Below are 14,988 nucleotides of genomic sequence, written 5' to 3'. Positions count from 1 at the left end.
TCTTTCACCTGTTTCTATCTCCACCTCAGCTTATCTCCCTCCATCCCCACCTCTTCATATCTGCCTATTTTCTACTTCACAGGTTTTGAGGAGGAAAGGGAGGGGATGAGAGAGACAGAAAGGCGCTGGTTTGGCACCAGTTGGTCGTGGTCTTATATCCATCGCTGTCAACGTGGCTATTTGTTTTAAATACTCACATGTCATATCTTGGTAATAGCATTCAACATACTTGTTTCTCATCTCTGATTATTAAGATTCATGAACCTGCCTGCCTGCATGTCAACTCTCACAGATATGAGTCATATATCTATGTTCACATCAGCATCTTTCTTCATTTAGGTATTGACTCATGCACTGTTCTCACATTCTGCGATCCATAGCCCACACAGGGTGTATATTATATCTCTATTCCTGCACAGTTTTGTCTGGTCACTTGAGAACTGCCGTTTGCTTTGTGCTAAAGCATGATGGAGAGGCAGGCCATGTCACAAGCATCTCTTCAGCTGCTCGGCTTAATGTTAAGCACTAAGAAGAGCCCATTTAAATGACCTTAGTGTCTACTACACACATAAAGGTATGTAGAACAAGGACGCAAGGAAACCAAATACCAAATGGGAAAAACCAGAACCCACACTCAACACAAATTCTGGGTTTAGTATGGTGGTTGATTTTTGAGTGTCAGCTGTCGATATTCTCCTACAAAAGGAATGGAGAAGCTGCTTACAGCTGCATAAAAAATTACATCAAGTGTGGGTGATCGTCATAAAGCTCCAGAAAGATTAAAGCGGAGACATGATGCTCATTTTGAGGTTCATATTTGTATTCTGTGGCTCTACTGTGACATGTCTCCATGCTTTAATGTTCAGAAAGCTCTTTATTTTTCTCATACTGCCTGTTCTGCAGCCTCTTTTCACCCTCGGTCTGAAACCAGAGCCCAGTCTGCTCTGATTGGTTAGCTAAGATAAGATAAGATAAGATAAGATGTACGTTTATTAATCCCTGTGGGGAAATTCAAGCGTTTATGCAGCAACAGATAGAGATAAGAAAAAACAGAACAGATTGACACAAAGATATGAAATAAAAAAATTTAAATGATGTACAGCTCTGTTGTGATTGGTCAACCTCTTAGAGATGTCCCGCCCCTTAGCCTATCACGTATAATGTGTTGGAGAGCTAGCCAACATAGTGATGTCACTAAGAGCATATTGAGAGCTGCTAAATCTTCCCCAACCCAACCAACCAAATCAAACCAACCATCAAACATACTTTACTAATCCAAACCAAGTCAAAATAAAGCCAAAAATAACTCAACAATAGTTGACCGTACTTAACCATAATGTGTTCTAATTCCCAGTGGAGGAAAGTACCAGTGGAGTGTTAATCATCGATTTGATATTTCACAACATAAGCGCTGCTGAGAAGCATGCATTTACAGACTACAACATATTGTATATTGTTACTTTCTTACTTCTGTAGCTCAGAGGCAAGCGGAGAGATGTGTGCATCTCTGAAGACGTACAAACTGGCAGTTCTACACATATACTGTAAGTGTTGTGTTCAGACTGATGGTAGTAGTGGTTTAGTGAGTTTGCATTAGAGTGACAATGTATGCCGGTGTGTGTGTTCTGCAGTTTGTATGTAGCACCACACCACCTGACAGGTGCAAAGCCCTGTGGGATGGCACTGTTGTATCTTACACTTGGCTGAACATATACAGCACATCAGAGGTGTAACAAATCCATTCCTGACTGCCAGAACCTTTCAGAGAGTTTCTGAGCCTGTGAACAACACATCTTCAGGTTTCCACACCTCAGAGCTGATGTGTGTCAGACAGACAGGAGTGTGTGACTTTGAGGGGAGAGAATGGGATTCGTACGGACGCATCATCACCATGAGTGTGTGCTTATGTTTCTGTGTGAAGCATCCGTGTCTCAATGGCATCTTTAGAGAGGCTAATCAGAGGAGAGGTTGAGGAGAGTGTCAGGCTGGCTCTGGTGAAGAGTCCTCGAGCCCTCTCTCTTTCTGTGTTGACACCTCTTAACCTCAGTCTATCATCTCTCACACTCACACACTCCACTTCTATTGACACTCGCTACCCCGCAGCTCTCCAAAGACCCGAGGAGAATCCACTACAGTGATTGTCCGTGAGAGGGGAGCCTCGGAGCCTGCTGAGAAGAAAGGATTATATAATGCACCGACACAGAGTACAACAAGATGTGAGCAGATTTTAGTGGTCTATTCCTGACTTTCCTGTACGGATGAAAGGGAGGAGGGAAAAATCACAGATAGGATGATGGATCCACATGTTGAACAAAGCTGTCAGCCCCCGACAGAAAATGCTGAATCCTCACATGCATCAATTTGTAAATGAACCTCCCTCTTTGTTTTCTCGCACCAGGAAGTGTGCCGGACCTGTGTGTCCAGCACTGTCACTGGCTAGTATAAGTGGGGTCAGAAGCTTGGGGTCAACTGAGAAGATGTCAAAGGTCATAGAGCAGTGGGTCTTGTTAAAATACCTTTTAGCCTCCTTCAGGGATGTTATGTAATGGCTCTGGGAATACGTTAGGTTCCAGGTTGACTGTTTTGTGGTGGACACTGGATGATATATGTGTTCCTCTTTATGCCAGATGTATATTCATTACCCTTTTTAAAAAATCAGGATGCAAAGGAAGTGCTGGGAGGTCAAGAGGGGTCACATGTAAGAGGTAGCATTTATGTGTTTTGTAGGGGGCATCTTCAAGGAAACGATCATCTTAGATAACACCTCTTACCAAGACAGAAGTGTCTCCTTCGTGTTACTAATTCAAATCTTTAAAAGCTCTTTTTGTATCACCTATTCTCCTCTTGGGTCACCCTGAAGAGGTTGGCGAAAAACTGGGTTGTGCTGATCAATTTATTGGAGACGTTTGAATATCAATTCAACGAGCGTGCTGTCTTCAATCTTAATTTTTAATATGGTGATAATAAGTGTATTAATTTTCATAACTTTCATTCAATAGCCCAGGAAAATGAGCGATGGTGGCCCATTTTTCACGCCGAATATGCATCTCTCTTCTTTGTGTTGCCATTGATCACCACTGTGCAGTTTCTCCTCCTCACTTTCTCCTCCAGTCTCTCCCCTCACACCACTGCACGGTAAAATTCATCCTTATTCCCCATTTCAGCAAGCTAACAGTGCGCACTACCTTTTATCAGTCCAGAACTGTTAAATTAATAAATTGATATTGACGAGCTATCAGCCAGGGAGATAAATTATTTGGGAGCAGAAGGCGAGGGTCACATGACTTTTAGTACCCACGATTCTGTAATTATTCCCCATGAGAAGAACCATGGTGTGGTGCATTGCCCTTCCCCCCTTCGAAATGAACACACACACACACACACACACACACACACACACACACACACACACACACACACACACACACACACACACACACACACACACACACACACACACACACACACTATAACATGAAGAACTATAAATATCCTCACATACAGTTGATGCATAAGGCATGGAATACTGATGGTCATTACTGCTATCATGACCATCATAATGTGGGGTGTTAGCATGCTGGAGATTGCATTTTTTCAACACAATTTACATTGAAGCTGTGATGGACGCACCTGGAACATAAAGCACTATTGAATGCAAATTATATTGAGCATTGCATTGCCGTGGGCATACAACAAGCTACCTGCTAGCCGAGGGTCCACTCTTTCGAATATGCAAATGAGAGGTGCTAACTGGGCGAGAGGTGAGCACTTTAGATGAAGGGGGGCTAGCGAGGATGTCAGAGTGCCAATCATGGAAGTGCTCTTGTTGCCCTCCGGCCATCGCTGACCTTTTGACACTGGCCATGGCCTAAAGATCAGAGGTCGCCATCCAGGGTCAGTGTGGTCACTGCAAGACCCTGGCCACAGATGCATCACCATGGAAACACTCTGCTCTCTATAGGAGGAGAGATGGGGGTGTTTTGCATTCTGTATGCTAAAATCATGCACCATAAAACACACACACACACACACACACACACACACACACACACACACACACACACACACACACACACACACACACACACACACACACAGGTTGAGCAGCACATCTGTGTGTTTCACTGGAAGTAAAGCTATTCCCAACTGGTTTGCAACAAACAGCTGGGCAATGTGGAAAAAAGCCTGGCATGAACACTGAGTGTTGGGAGATGTACTCGATCCTTTACTGAAGTAAAGTCTAAAATTACTCCAATACAATTAAAAGTCGTGATTTTAAAATGTTACTTGAGTAAAAGTGCATCTCTCTTCAAGCATCACAATGTACTTGAAGTACAAAAAGTGCTCATTCTGCACAAGAGCACATTTCAGAATAATATAAATTACAGATGTATTTTCATCTCAATGTACTTACAGAATTAAAAGTCCAAATATTTATTACGCAGAATAATCTTTTCACCGTATTATATTATTATGGTTACTATATGATATAATACATGAAACAGAATTTAAGTATTGTGGTTGGTCAATGTGGACCAAATTTAAATAATTAAAATAGGCTGTAGCGTAGTACAGTACTGCATTATACCATATCAGCATATCATGTGTGTCATTATGTACAAAGTAACTGTGAGTAAAATGATATGGTATCAATAAATGGAAATACTCAAGGAAAATCCAGAAAAGTATTTCATTACAATAAATGTAAATGCACGTAGATACTTTGTACCACTGTGTTTATGTCAATGAAAGATAGAAGTTGGGTAGTCTAAAGTATTCCTATTAAGTGTAAATAATAAATGCTATAGCCTATATCTTAATTTTAATAAGTGACAATGCTTTAAAGAAAACTAGAAAAAACGTTGTCACATCCGCAACACATTTTTTGGCCTGGTCCATCAGTGGCCATATTTTGTCTGCTTGGATAGCTGCACCGTGCTGCCATTCAGGCCAGTTATAGGGGTCAAAGTGTCGCTAGAAGAAGAAACATCTGTATGTTCATGAATTAAACATTTGGTTAGACTCTAGCTCGCCTAAATTAAGGATAAATAAGGCAGCCTATATCTTTATTTCAATAACTGACGATGCCTTAAAGAAAAATAGAACAAAACTTCCACACATGCTTATTATTTTTTTGGTCTGCTACATCAGTGGCCATATTTTATCTGCTTAGATAGCTGCACCTCCCTGCCATTCAGCCCAATTATAGGGGTCAAAGTGTCACTACAAAGGGAGAAGAAATAGAAGAAGAAATATCTTTATGTTAAGCATAAAAACAGTTGGGCAGACTAAGATTCGCCTAAATTCCGGATAAATAATGCAGCCTCTATCTTAATTTCCACTGCCTATGCGTTAAAAGAAAAGCTAAAACACTTCCACTCACATTAAATGGTGGAAACAGTGCTGGATGTATTCGCTTGCACCTTGCGCCATCTAGCGGCCGTGTGAAGCCTCTCCCTCGGTGCTACTGGCCCGGCTCCTACGCACGGGGAAAGAGGGGGGAAAAACCCCACTAGTCTGCTTTTGTCTCCGGGGAACTGCGGTCGATGCCTCGTCCCACCATATGTCTGATCGCAGCTGCCAATCAACAGGTCAACGCGACCCGGGGGAAGCACACTCTGGTGGGGAGAGATCAAACAGCGGACCCCGGGGATGACAGATGCAGATGAAAAAAAAGGCAATAAAACATTGCTTCAAAGATGGCAACGGTGCACTAGGAGGCAAATTATTGTTAACAGTAATCTGCAGAATAGCGCCTCGCATTCTGATCGATTGACTATTATGGAGCCTTTGAAGCCGAGGTAACGCCAGGCTATTGTTCATGGTGAGACACAACCAGAAAATAGCAGCTGGTTTTGATTCAACTATAGCGCTTCCTAAGCCCTAAACACTACATTTACTTCTGTGCAATCATGCTTTCTAATAGACTTAGCAATTTGGACGGCTCCAGGCTTTGGGCCTATTGAGAGTTGTTCACGTTCAGTTGCAGCACTTTAAAAATAAAAACAGTTACAATTTAGTAAAAGAACGTCAAACGAATAGAAGTTTTACATATTTATTTTTCAATCACGTCGTTATCCATTCAAAACTTTTTACCATCTACTTGGAAAAACAAATTAACTTCAATAATCTAATTTTCTCTTCCTCCTTGGTGTAGGCTATGATTTTCTCCAAAGTCCCTGGTTTTTCTACTGTCATCTTGCCTTTTTATTATTCGTAATAATATGTTGTATACTTGTCTACTACATACAATACCGACATGTGTTTTTTTAATTGTTTTTACAATTTATAGCCTACCTAAAATGGCCTTTAAAGCAGCAATAGTATTTTTAAATGAAATATGTTATAGAGGTACATTAGTGCTGGACCAATTGCACTGCAGAACTATTTCTAAATAAATACAAATGGAACAGTTATACAGTAGCAAGTAAGACTTCATTGGTGGTGATGATTTATTACCATTAGATGTTTTAATGTACTGCAGCTCTATTAAATAAAACAATATGCAGTGTGTATTGTTAAAAGTGTGCTTGGACACATAGAAACAAATCTTGTAATACTTAGGCCATACCCAAGATGAAAAACTGTAGCCATTCCATTTTTATTTTAATAATAACTCCTGTTTAGTATATATTGAAAAAATTCAGCCTGGTAAATTTTGAGAATTAAGACTATAAATAAAATCAAACATTCTCTTGTATGTTATTTACCTGTAATATGTGTCGGTGTAACCACAGTGTCACTGAGTCATCCATTTAAAAGAAGACAGAAACAGAAATACTACAGACTCGTTATTCATTTAGGTGTGGGGTTACATATTTTCTACGGCGCTGCTAACTAAACATACATGTCTGTCACACTAAACGAGCCACAAGCTGAAAACCCACTTCTTCTTTTTGTGAGCTGTGTATCTCTTTGATCTACATACCTTTTCATGCTTCATCCTATGTTGTTTTTACTGTCGTAGTCTATAGTCAAATCAATGAGATACATGTAAGCTAACGGGAATCAGCTTTGGAATGCTGCTGTAAATGTGTGGCATTAAAACACGGCCATAATGTTTCATCGCCATCTCAGCAGGACTGATCTTCTTACCTCACTCTCTGCTAATCAGGAGCAAATCTTTGTGCCTTAATCTACGGCCCCCCTGCACCACGCCGCCCATCCCATTAGATTAGCAAATGACATGCACATATGAACACACACACACACACACACACACACACTCACTCAAACACAGCTTGTGACCTCAATCTCATTTTCGTAGAAAGGTAATTAATTAGAATGTTTATTAGTTTGTCGAACATAAGTTGTGTTTTTCAGTTTTCTAACAGGAAAAAAAGTTACATTTTTGACATATTATTTCCAATGTAGACAAAAAAGTATTATAAAGGTCATAATTCAACACAACATACACTAGTTTTGTTATTTGGATGTGTGTGTGTGTGTGTGTGTGTGTGTGTGTGTGTGTGTGTGTGTGTGTGTGTGTGTGTGTGTGTGTGTGTGTGTGTGTGTGTGTGTGTGTGTGTGTGTGTGTGTGTGTGTGTGTGTGTGTGTGTGTGTGTGTGTGTACACCAAACATATGCAACCAAATTAAAGCCTTAAAGCTGGTGAATTGAAGAGGATTTGATGCACAGTGCAATTCATGGGAATTAAGCAAATTAGGTCTCCAATTAGCCGCTGACATTGAAGATTTGGTAGACAAAATTTAATTAGATGGATCTGTCATTGTTCTAATGAGCATCGCCTGGAAAAAAAACCATGAATAACTCCCTCCCTTCCTCCCTCTCTCTCCCCCCTCTCTTAAGCTTTATCCTTCTGACATATTGTTTGTGGGTTTAGAATCTAATTTCATGTCAAATATCGCCTTATTCAAATATTCAATAATTTGCAAATAAGAAGCCCACATGAGCCGAGACAAACAAACTTCAGAAAAGTCAATGTATGACCTAATCCTCTTAGGCTGGAGCACTGTGGATGTAAATGCCAACCTTTGCAAGTCAGAGAGGAATTTCACTATTGATGTGTGAGGACAGGTGGAAATTGACTTCATTCTTATATATGGCAGCATTTTGGAGTCACTTTATAACTGCATTGTTCCTGCTTAAGAGACCGTTTAAATTGTTATTGTAATTGCAGAATGTCTCTCATTGTTTCAGTTGCTTTATGTTTCTGCCCCAGTTTAGAGACCCTAAATAAGCCCTCCCACCTCTCTCCAATAAATCAACGCCCCCTCCTCTCTCTGCCGTCGTCCCTTTCCTCTGCTCCCTTCATCCCTTGACCTCCCGTGGTGCTTCTCTTTCTGCAGCCGCAGTTATGGATTACACTGTGTGATAAGCTTCCTATTTCTTGAAACTATTTGGGATTGCTCAGATTATCTGGCCTCATATCCTTGAGAGTCGGCTTTGGAAAGCCCGATTTTAGTCTCTTAAGGCAAAAGATTTTGCATCCCGACAGCTTTGAGTAATTAGCATCTAACACCGGGTGGTATTTTAGCATTGGGATCACTTTTAGTGGTATCTGCACTGCAAACACACACACACACACACACACACACACACACACACACACACACACACACACACACACACACACACACACACACACACACACACACACACACACACACAGGTGTAAAATTCAATATGATTTAATGAGATTATACCAAAACATTCTGTGTCTAAAAACACAAATACAAATAGAATACAAATAAAAAAGTGCAGCAGCTGCATAAGAGTCAAACATTTTTACCATTGAACTTCCTAAGGAGTCACTTATGTTTAATATAATGCAACATTGTCAAAAATCACCATTTCAACATCTCCTAAAGAAATATTTGTTAAACTCTCTTTCAGTACTCTATTCACATCAGGGTACAGACGCATGCAGGCCCGGATTGAATCCCGCCTGTGGCTGCAGACCGGACCATGGCCAGTAGAATCTGGGGGCCAAGCAGGACAGAGGGATGGTTTGGGTTTGGGGGCAGCACCAACAGGTCGTCCTGTGGGGCCGGGTGAAGGCAGGGTGGTAGGGCGAGCTCAGGGAGGAAAAGGAGAGCTGTCCAACCACCCTGCGTACCCTCCGCCTCGCCTTTCTGCAGTGGTAGTCCCCCTTAGAAAAGTTCTGGTAGTTTGTAGGGTGAATCGCCCAGAAGTGGCCTTTACCGTTGTCGCTGCGTCCGGCTTTGATGAAGCAATCGTTCAACGACAAGTTGTGACGCACGCTGTTTCTCCAGTTTTTATCCTGTTGGAGCAAGAAAAGAAATATAGTGAGGCCAATAACAAAACCAGAAGAGTTAAAACAATGGGTGTCCCCAATTTAAATTAACATAGGTGTTTGTTAAGCAAACTAATCCTACTCAGGATGCCACGGTTCCTGTTGCTGGCAGGATGTGCAATGGCGTGTCAAGACCGTATATGATTGCTGTAAGTCACATCACACCCTCAGTTACCTTTTTAGCACGTCAAAACAACTAACAACTTTAATCCTCTAGGCTACATGCAATCTGTTGTTGCACCTGGTAAACGCAGAGGCGGTTTGCAACCTAGCAACAGGATTACTTTATTTGTGAGTTTGCCAACAAGAAGATCATCTAGTGTCCCCGAGAGCACCTAATTGACTAACTACTCAGACAGATTATGCGTGCCAAGCAGGTTGCTTTACTTTTGAAAATGGCTGCCACGTTGTTCTTCAGCGACTGAGTGAAACGCGCTTCATACTTTTGGCCAAACACTGGTTCTCGGTATCTGTCTTGTGGTCGACTAACAAATAGTCCTAACTGTGACTGGTTGACAAAGCGAGATTCTTTTAAAATTGGCCTACAAACAAAGATCCCTGTATTGTAGCTTTTACATCAACTATCTTGTTCTTGCAGTGCCCTCTATGCCTGCAGAGTAACTATATTATCACAAGAGAATTGACGTGAACATACCTTACTCTTGAAGTAAGGGTAGTGGTCCATGATCCACTGGTAGATGTCACAGAGCAGCAGTTTCTTCTGCTCTGACGCCAGGATTGCCTTGGAGATGAGTGCGATGTACGACTGGTTGGGTTTGTCCTCAGACTTTTCTAGACTTCTATCAGTAGAGGTGGTGGTCGTCACTTCCCCCTCCCCTTCCTCTTGTTGCTCTTCATCCTTTTCCTCTACTTTGACTTTCCGTTCTTCAGTCTCTGACCTTTGTAGTCTCTTCTCAGAGTGGATCCGAACCTCTCCGGGTTTAGGATTCTGATGATCTAGCATGTTGTTCGCTGTCTGCTCAGCTGTACGACTTCCTGTCGCTTCTTCTTTGGAACCTTTGACTCCTTTATTGAACAGAAGGTAATCAATCGTGAAGCTCAGCCCCAGCCTCTCTCTGCCGCCAGCGTGGCTGCTTCTGTCCTCCATTGTCATCTCTGAATTCAGGTATCTTACACTCATTACAGATGATACAAGTGATAAATGAAAAGTCTCTCTTCCCAAAAGTCCTTCTTTGTGTCTAAGTTTCACAGCATGGCTATGTTTTAAATGCTGGACCGTTTATGAACTAACCGCCTCGATTCCATTCACTTCTTTCTTGGAAGTCTTCCTGTTGACAGGATCACAGATAAAGATGAGCCTCTCAACTGTTGTTAACCTTGATGCGCTTACGGGCGACACAACCTCAACTTGTGGAAATGACGTCAGTCAATTAGAATTACGGCCACGTTGTTTAGCAACACATTTTAATGAAAAATGTTGGCCTCAATGATAAACCTACAATTAAAACATATTATTTTCCTAATATCCAACAGCCTTTTCGCTCTTGACTCGAAGAATTGTGCTTCACGGTTGTGAAATGCCTCTATTTATATGACTGTGAATTCATCCCTCACAGAAAGGGGTAAAGAAGGCACACAGGAGGTCCATGTGGGGGGTCTCAAATGAGGCGGATTATTTTTATTAACCTAACCAAATCTTTGTAATTAAGGGAGATTAAACACTTTAAGATTTAGTAAGACATGGTGTGCAGAGGATGGGTGCCGTACATTAAAAGGCTTTTCAGACACCTTTATTATCCTGCTAAAGCTGTTTTGTCTAATGGGACGCTTTGGGGAAACTTCAATTACCATAGAGCAGTAATTAAAGGGCCATGTTATTTGAGTTTCCCTTACAATAATTTATCATGGATAGAACAAAAGTAATTGTTACAAATTAAAGTAATATAAATCCACAAAATCACATGACACTAAAACATGTATTAATTGAGGGGTTTTATTTCTATATTTTCTACTGCCTGATTTAAACATGTTCCATGTAACACAAGAGCAGCGGTATTGTCAAATAAATGATTGACTTGTTTTGTTTGAAACAGCATCATTATTTTAAAAAATAAAGAATAATTCAATGAATGAACAAAATGTTTTATATAGCTCATGTTTACATTCATCTGATTGTATGTGCCTTTCATGTTCCATTTTCAATTCTTAATGTCAATGTTTTGGTAAAATTAGTAATGTGGAAATCCTGACTCAAGGGAAGTTTGCATGAAGTGTTTATAATAGAGAGAACTAAAGCAAGTGAGAACGGTCTATATTTTATTTAGCTTAAATTATATATTTACACAGCCAACTAACGTATTGATCATTATGAAAGCCAGTTAGTTTGGGTGTCAGCGAACGTTAGTTGACATTGTTGAGAAACATGTAGTGTCTGTAAAAATCAGTAATATCTTTTTCTACATTTTTTCATTTTAGCGTCAGACTGTTGGGGAGATATCCTTTTTGAGGCATACTATATAACATTTTCCTTTTAGTTTCAGTACATTTCAGGGTGGCAGCAGTAACAGTCTGGGCAATTTCCAAATTATCCCTTGGCAAACAAACATATAGTGAATATTCATTATCATTAGCAAATGTTTTCCAGCTGTTACAATGATTTTTTAAAAACTTTTGTCAATAAATGTAGGGTTAACTGTAGCATCTACAAGCACTTATTCATTAGTACAAATGAAGCAAATATGTTAGCTGCAGGGGCGTAGCCAACGGACGGTTCCTAGGTCCTAAAGATGCATAAGCCCCCTCAGTTAGGATGGAATTATTTAATTAAATACTAAAAAATAATACGTTATTGTTTGTTAAATTGGTTGATAATGTCACTAAAATATCACCACAAAACGCTCCTTAAATAAAGAAAATGTGTTCGATTTTTTATTTGCTTGTGTGTAGTGTGTTCAACTAACTTCTCCAGCCAGTTGTTTGGAAGGTTATGAAGTTTCGCTTGGACTAGAGTTTACTTTCTTTTCTGTAATCCCTTTGGTGAGTAGCAGCAGCGATGAAGAATTCTATTAAATATTACTTTCAAAAAGCCAGCACTGACACAGAGTGTAGTGGCGTGGTGCTGGCAGCAGATGCTAAAGCTTATTCACAAGCCGTTGACGAGTCCAGCCAGCTAGCTAGCTCTGGCTCTGGTCCATGTCCATCAACCAGAACTCAGCCATCACCCGACACCAACCCGTCAGCTGCAAGTCCTCTGCAGGAGTGCGACCCAACAGCTCAACTCATCCAGACACAGGTTTCTGACCCAGCTGATGAAGGATGCCCATCTACCTCTGGAAGTGACTGCAGCATCGAGAGTGGGAGAATGATAGGGCTGCCATCAGCTCTGTCAGGAGTACATGGACTAGCAACCCAACCACGTCTTAAAACATTCTCTACCAGTGTATCAAGCCGATAGTATGACGAATTCAATTGGATTGAGTACAGTAAGACTAGGGATGCAATATTGTTCAAGGCATGCAGGCACTTTCCTCACAATCATATGCTGGTCATATCTGCACATGGGTATGCTAATGTGGGATTTTTTTTCTCTGCCTGCGGTGGCAAATATCTGTGTGTATGTGTATATTATATGTTTCTGTTAGGCTAAGTGAAGGTTGGACTTTGTGGTGACTTCTCGACTCCTGAACTTTGTGTGTGTTGGATTTAAATCAATCGATCTTAAAGTGTGCTTGATCCAATGACTGTAAAATAAGCTTGATCAATAACAATGTGGTTACAGATTCCATTTCATTAACAACGGTAGATTGGACAGGCTTGGTTATTAAGTACGCTACAGTTGTGATAGGGGTTGTCTGACCTGTCTTTCAGTTTAGCAGTAGGTTATAAAGATTAGGCTTTAGTGAGGTGGACCGTGAGTCGTGCCCGCTCACTTTTGCCGAGGCCCGTCCGAACATTTCTGGCTACGCCACTGGTTAGCTGATTGCCAAATAAACTTAGCTAATGTTAACTAACTAACACACTCACGTGTATATGGGGTATGGTCCATTCTCCCTCCATCGCTTGCTTTTGTGACATTAAAAAGTCTTTAGCAACTTCGAACTCAGCGTCAATTATAGTCGATTGTGACAGGTCGAGAATATGCTTCACAGCTGGTAGGAGGGGCATCAATGACCGCTAGGGGGGGCACGGCCCTCGAAATCCGCGTCATTTCCCGTGTCACTTCTCGCGTGTAGTCGTGAGAAAACGTAGTTTGGAGACCAGACAGACTCCTCGGGGATTTCGGACACAGCCATGGTGACTGATCGTGTGTGTGTGTGTGTGTGTGTGTGTGTGTGTGTGTGTGTGTGTGTGTGTGTGTGTGTGTGTGTGTGTGTGTGTGTGTGTGTGTGTGTGTGTGTGTGTGTGTGTGTGTGTGTGTGTGTGTGTGTGTGTGTGTGTGTGTGTGAGACCCCCTGTCGCCGTTCAATCGCGTAGTGTGCACACCACAACGATTTAAGACTCCCGAGTTAGTTGTGTAGTGTGAACTGGCAAGCGATCGTACGACTTTGAAAGTCGTGTAGTCTGCAAGGCATAAGCTAAAGGAGTCGATGACGTTCAGTAGTTTATTTTGCATGTATACAGTTTTACAATTATCGGACTACATAGAACTCTTACATTTCTATGCTTGAATAAACTTCTGAAATGTTATAATTCGTACTATGATGATGTTTAATTGTCAACAATAAATGTATGTCTTTTTAAAAAATGTTTATCTGAAACAAAGTCGAATTGTTTATGTTGTTCAGGTTATGATATTAAAGTCATCAATCCTGTGAACAACACTTTTGAATTTTGACATAAATTGTGAATTTTACATTTAAACACAGGTAATATTATAACCATTTTACAGTGAAATAAAGCCAAGAGTGATCACATGTTTTTGATCAATTGTGAGGTGTTTTTCAAGATAAGATCAAATAAGATGTAATGGTCCTTCATTAATCCCTGTAGTGAAATTCAGGTGTTAAAGCAGCAACAGAATAAGAGTGAAATACAGGACACTACATATAAGAGTTCACACAAGAATAATACAATTAAATTATATACAATTATATAGGTAACTGTTCAAACAAGATATAACAAAAACAAGGCAAAACTTTCCTCATGTACCTTAAAGGGGTAAATTATCAATGTAAATTATATCCATGTGTCTATACTTAAAATGTGGGATCAAATACTAAATAAAGGTTTAGGTTTAACAGTGTTTGCATGAGTTAATACTGATAGACTTGTTAACAGCGGTGTAGTCATAGAGATTAACCCCCCCCCTAAATAATTATTAGCCTCCACATTTTCAACTCAGGCGTCACATTACCATAACAGTGTATTATTTGGTACAGTATGTGCTTTGTTTAGTGAGTGAATTAATTAAATGACAGTGAGGTCAACTCATGGACCATATTGCCCTCTTCTGTTAAAACAATGCAACATGTCATGCATACACAGCAGAGAGCAGTATCTGCTACCATTTTATTAGGAAGCCTTTAATAAGTAATAAGCTATATTAATAGGTAATATAGGCTTATGGTTATTGTTTTTAATCAACTATATTAGAATTGAGAAATAATAGCCCTTACTATAGAGAACAATGAAGTAATTTAGGTCTGCACTTTTAAACAAAGTTTACATATAAAAAAAGGCCAACTGAATCCCATATTCCATATGTCCTATATATTTTATGTATGAATCATAATCATAGATCCACATCAAGCA

General features: G+C 40.4%; 1 protein-coding gene across 1 annotated transcript; it reads right to left on the bottom strand.

The window, feature by feature from the left end:
* Nucleotides 1-8,868: 8,868 nt before the first annotated feature.
* foxq2 (forkhead box Q2) lies at nucleotides 8,869-10,554 on the bottom strand. The gene is made up of 2 exons (XM_063892300.1): nucleotides 9,932-10,554; nucleotides 8,869-9,243 (listed from the first exon to the last, which is right to left on the bottom strand). The coding sequence occupies exons 1-2, from the start codon at nucleotides 10,415-10,417 to the stop codon at nucleotides 8,869-8,871; spliced, it is 861 nt and encodes a 286-aa protein (XP_063748370.1). The 5' UTR covers nucleotides 10,418-10,554.
* Between the last annotated feature and the right edge of the window lie 4,434 nt (nucleotides 10,555-14,988).

This window comes from Eleginops maclovinus, chromosome 9 (genome assembly GCF_036324505.1).
Source record: "Eleginops maclovinus isolate JMC-PN-2008 ecotype Puerto Natales chromosome 9, JC_Emac_rtc_rv5, whole genome shotgun sequence".
Taxonomy (NCBI): Eukaryota; Metazoa; Chordata; class Actinopteri; order Perciformes; family Eleginopidae; genus Eleginops; species Eleginops maclovinus.
The sequence above is the reverse complement of the archived record's forward strand: the minus strand, read 5'-3'. Positions and strand labels throughout refer to the sequence as shown.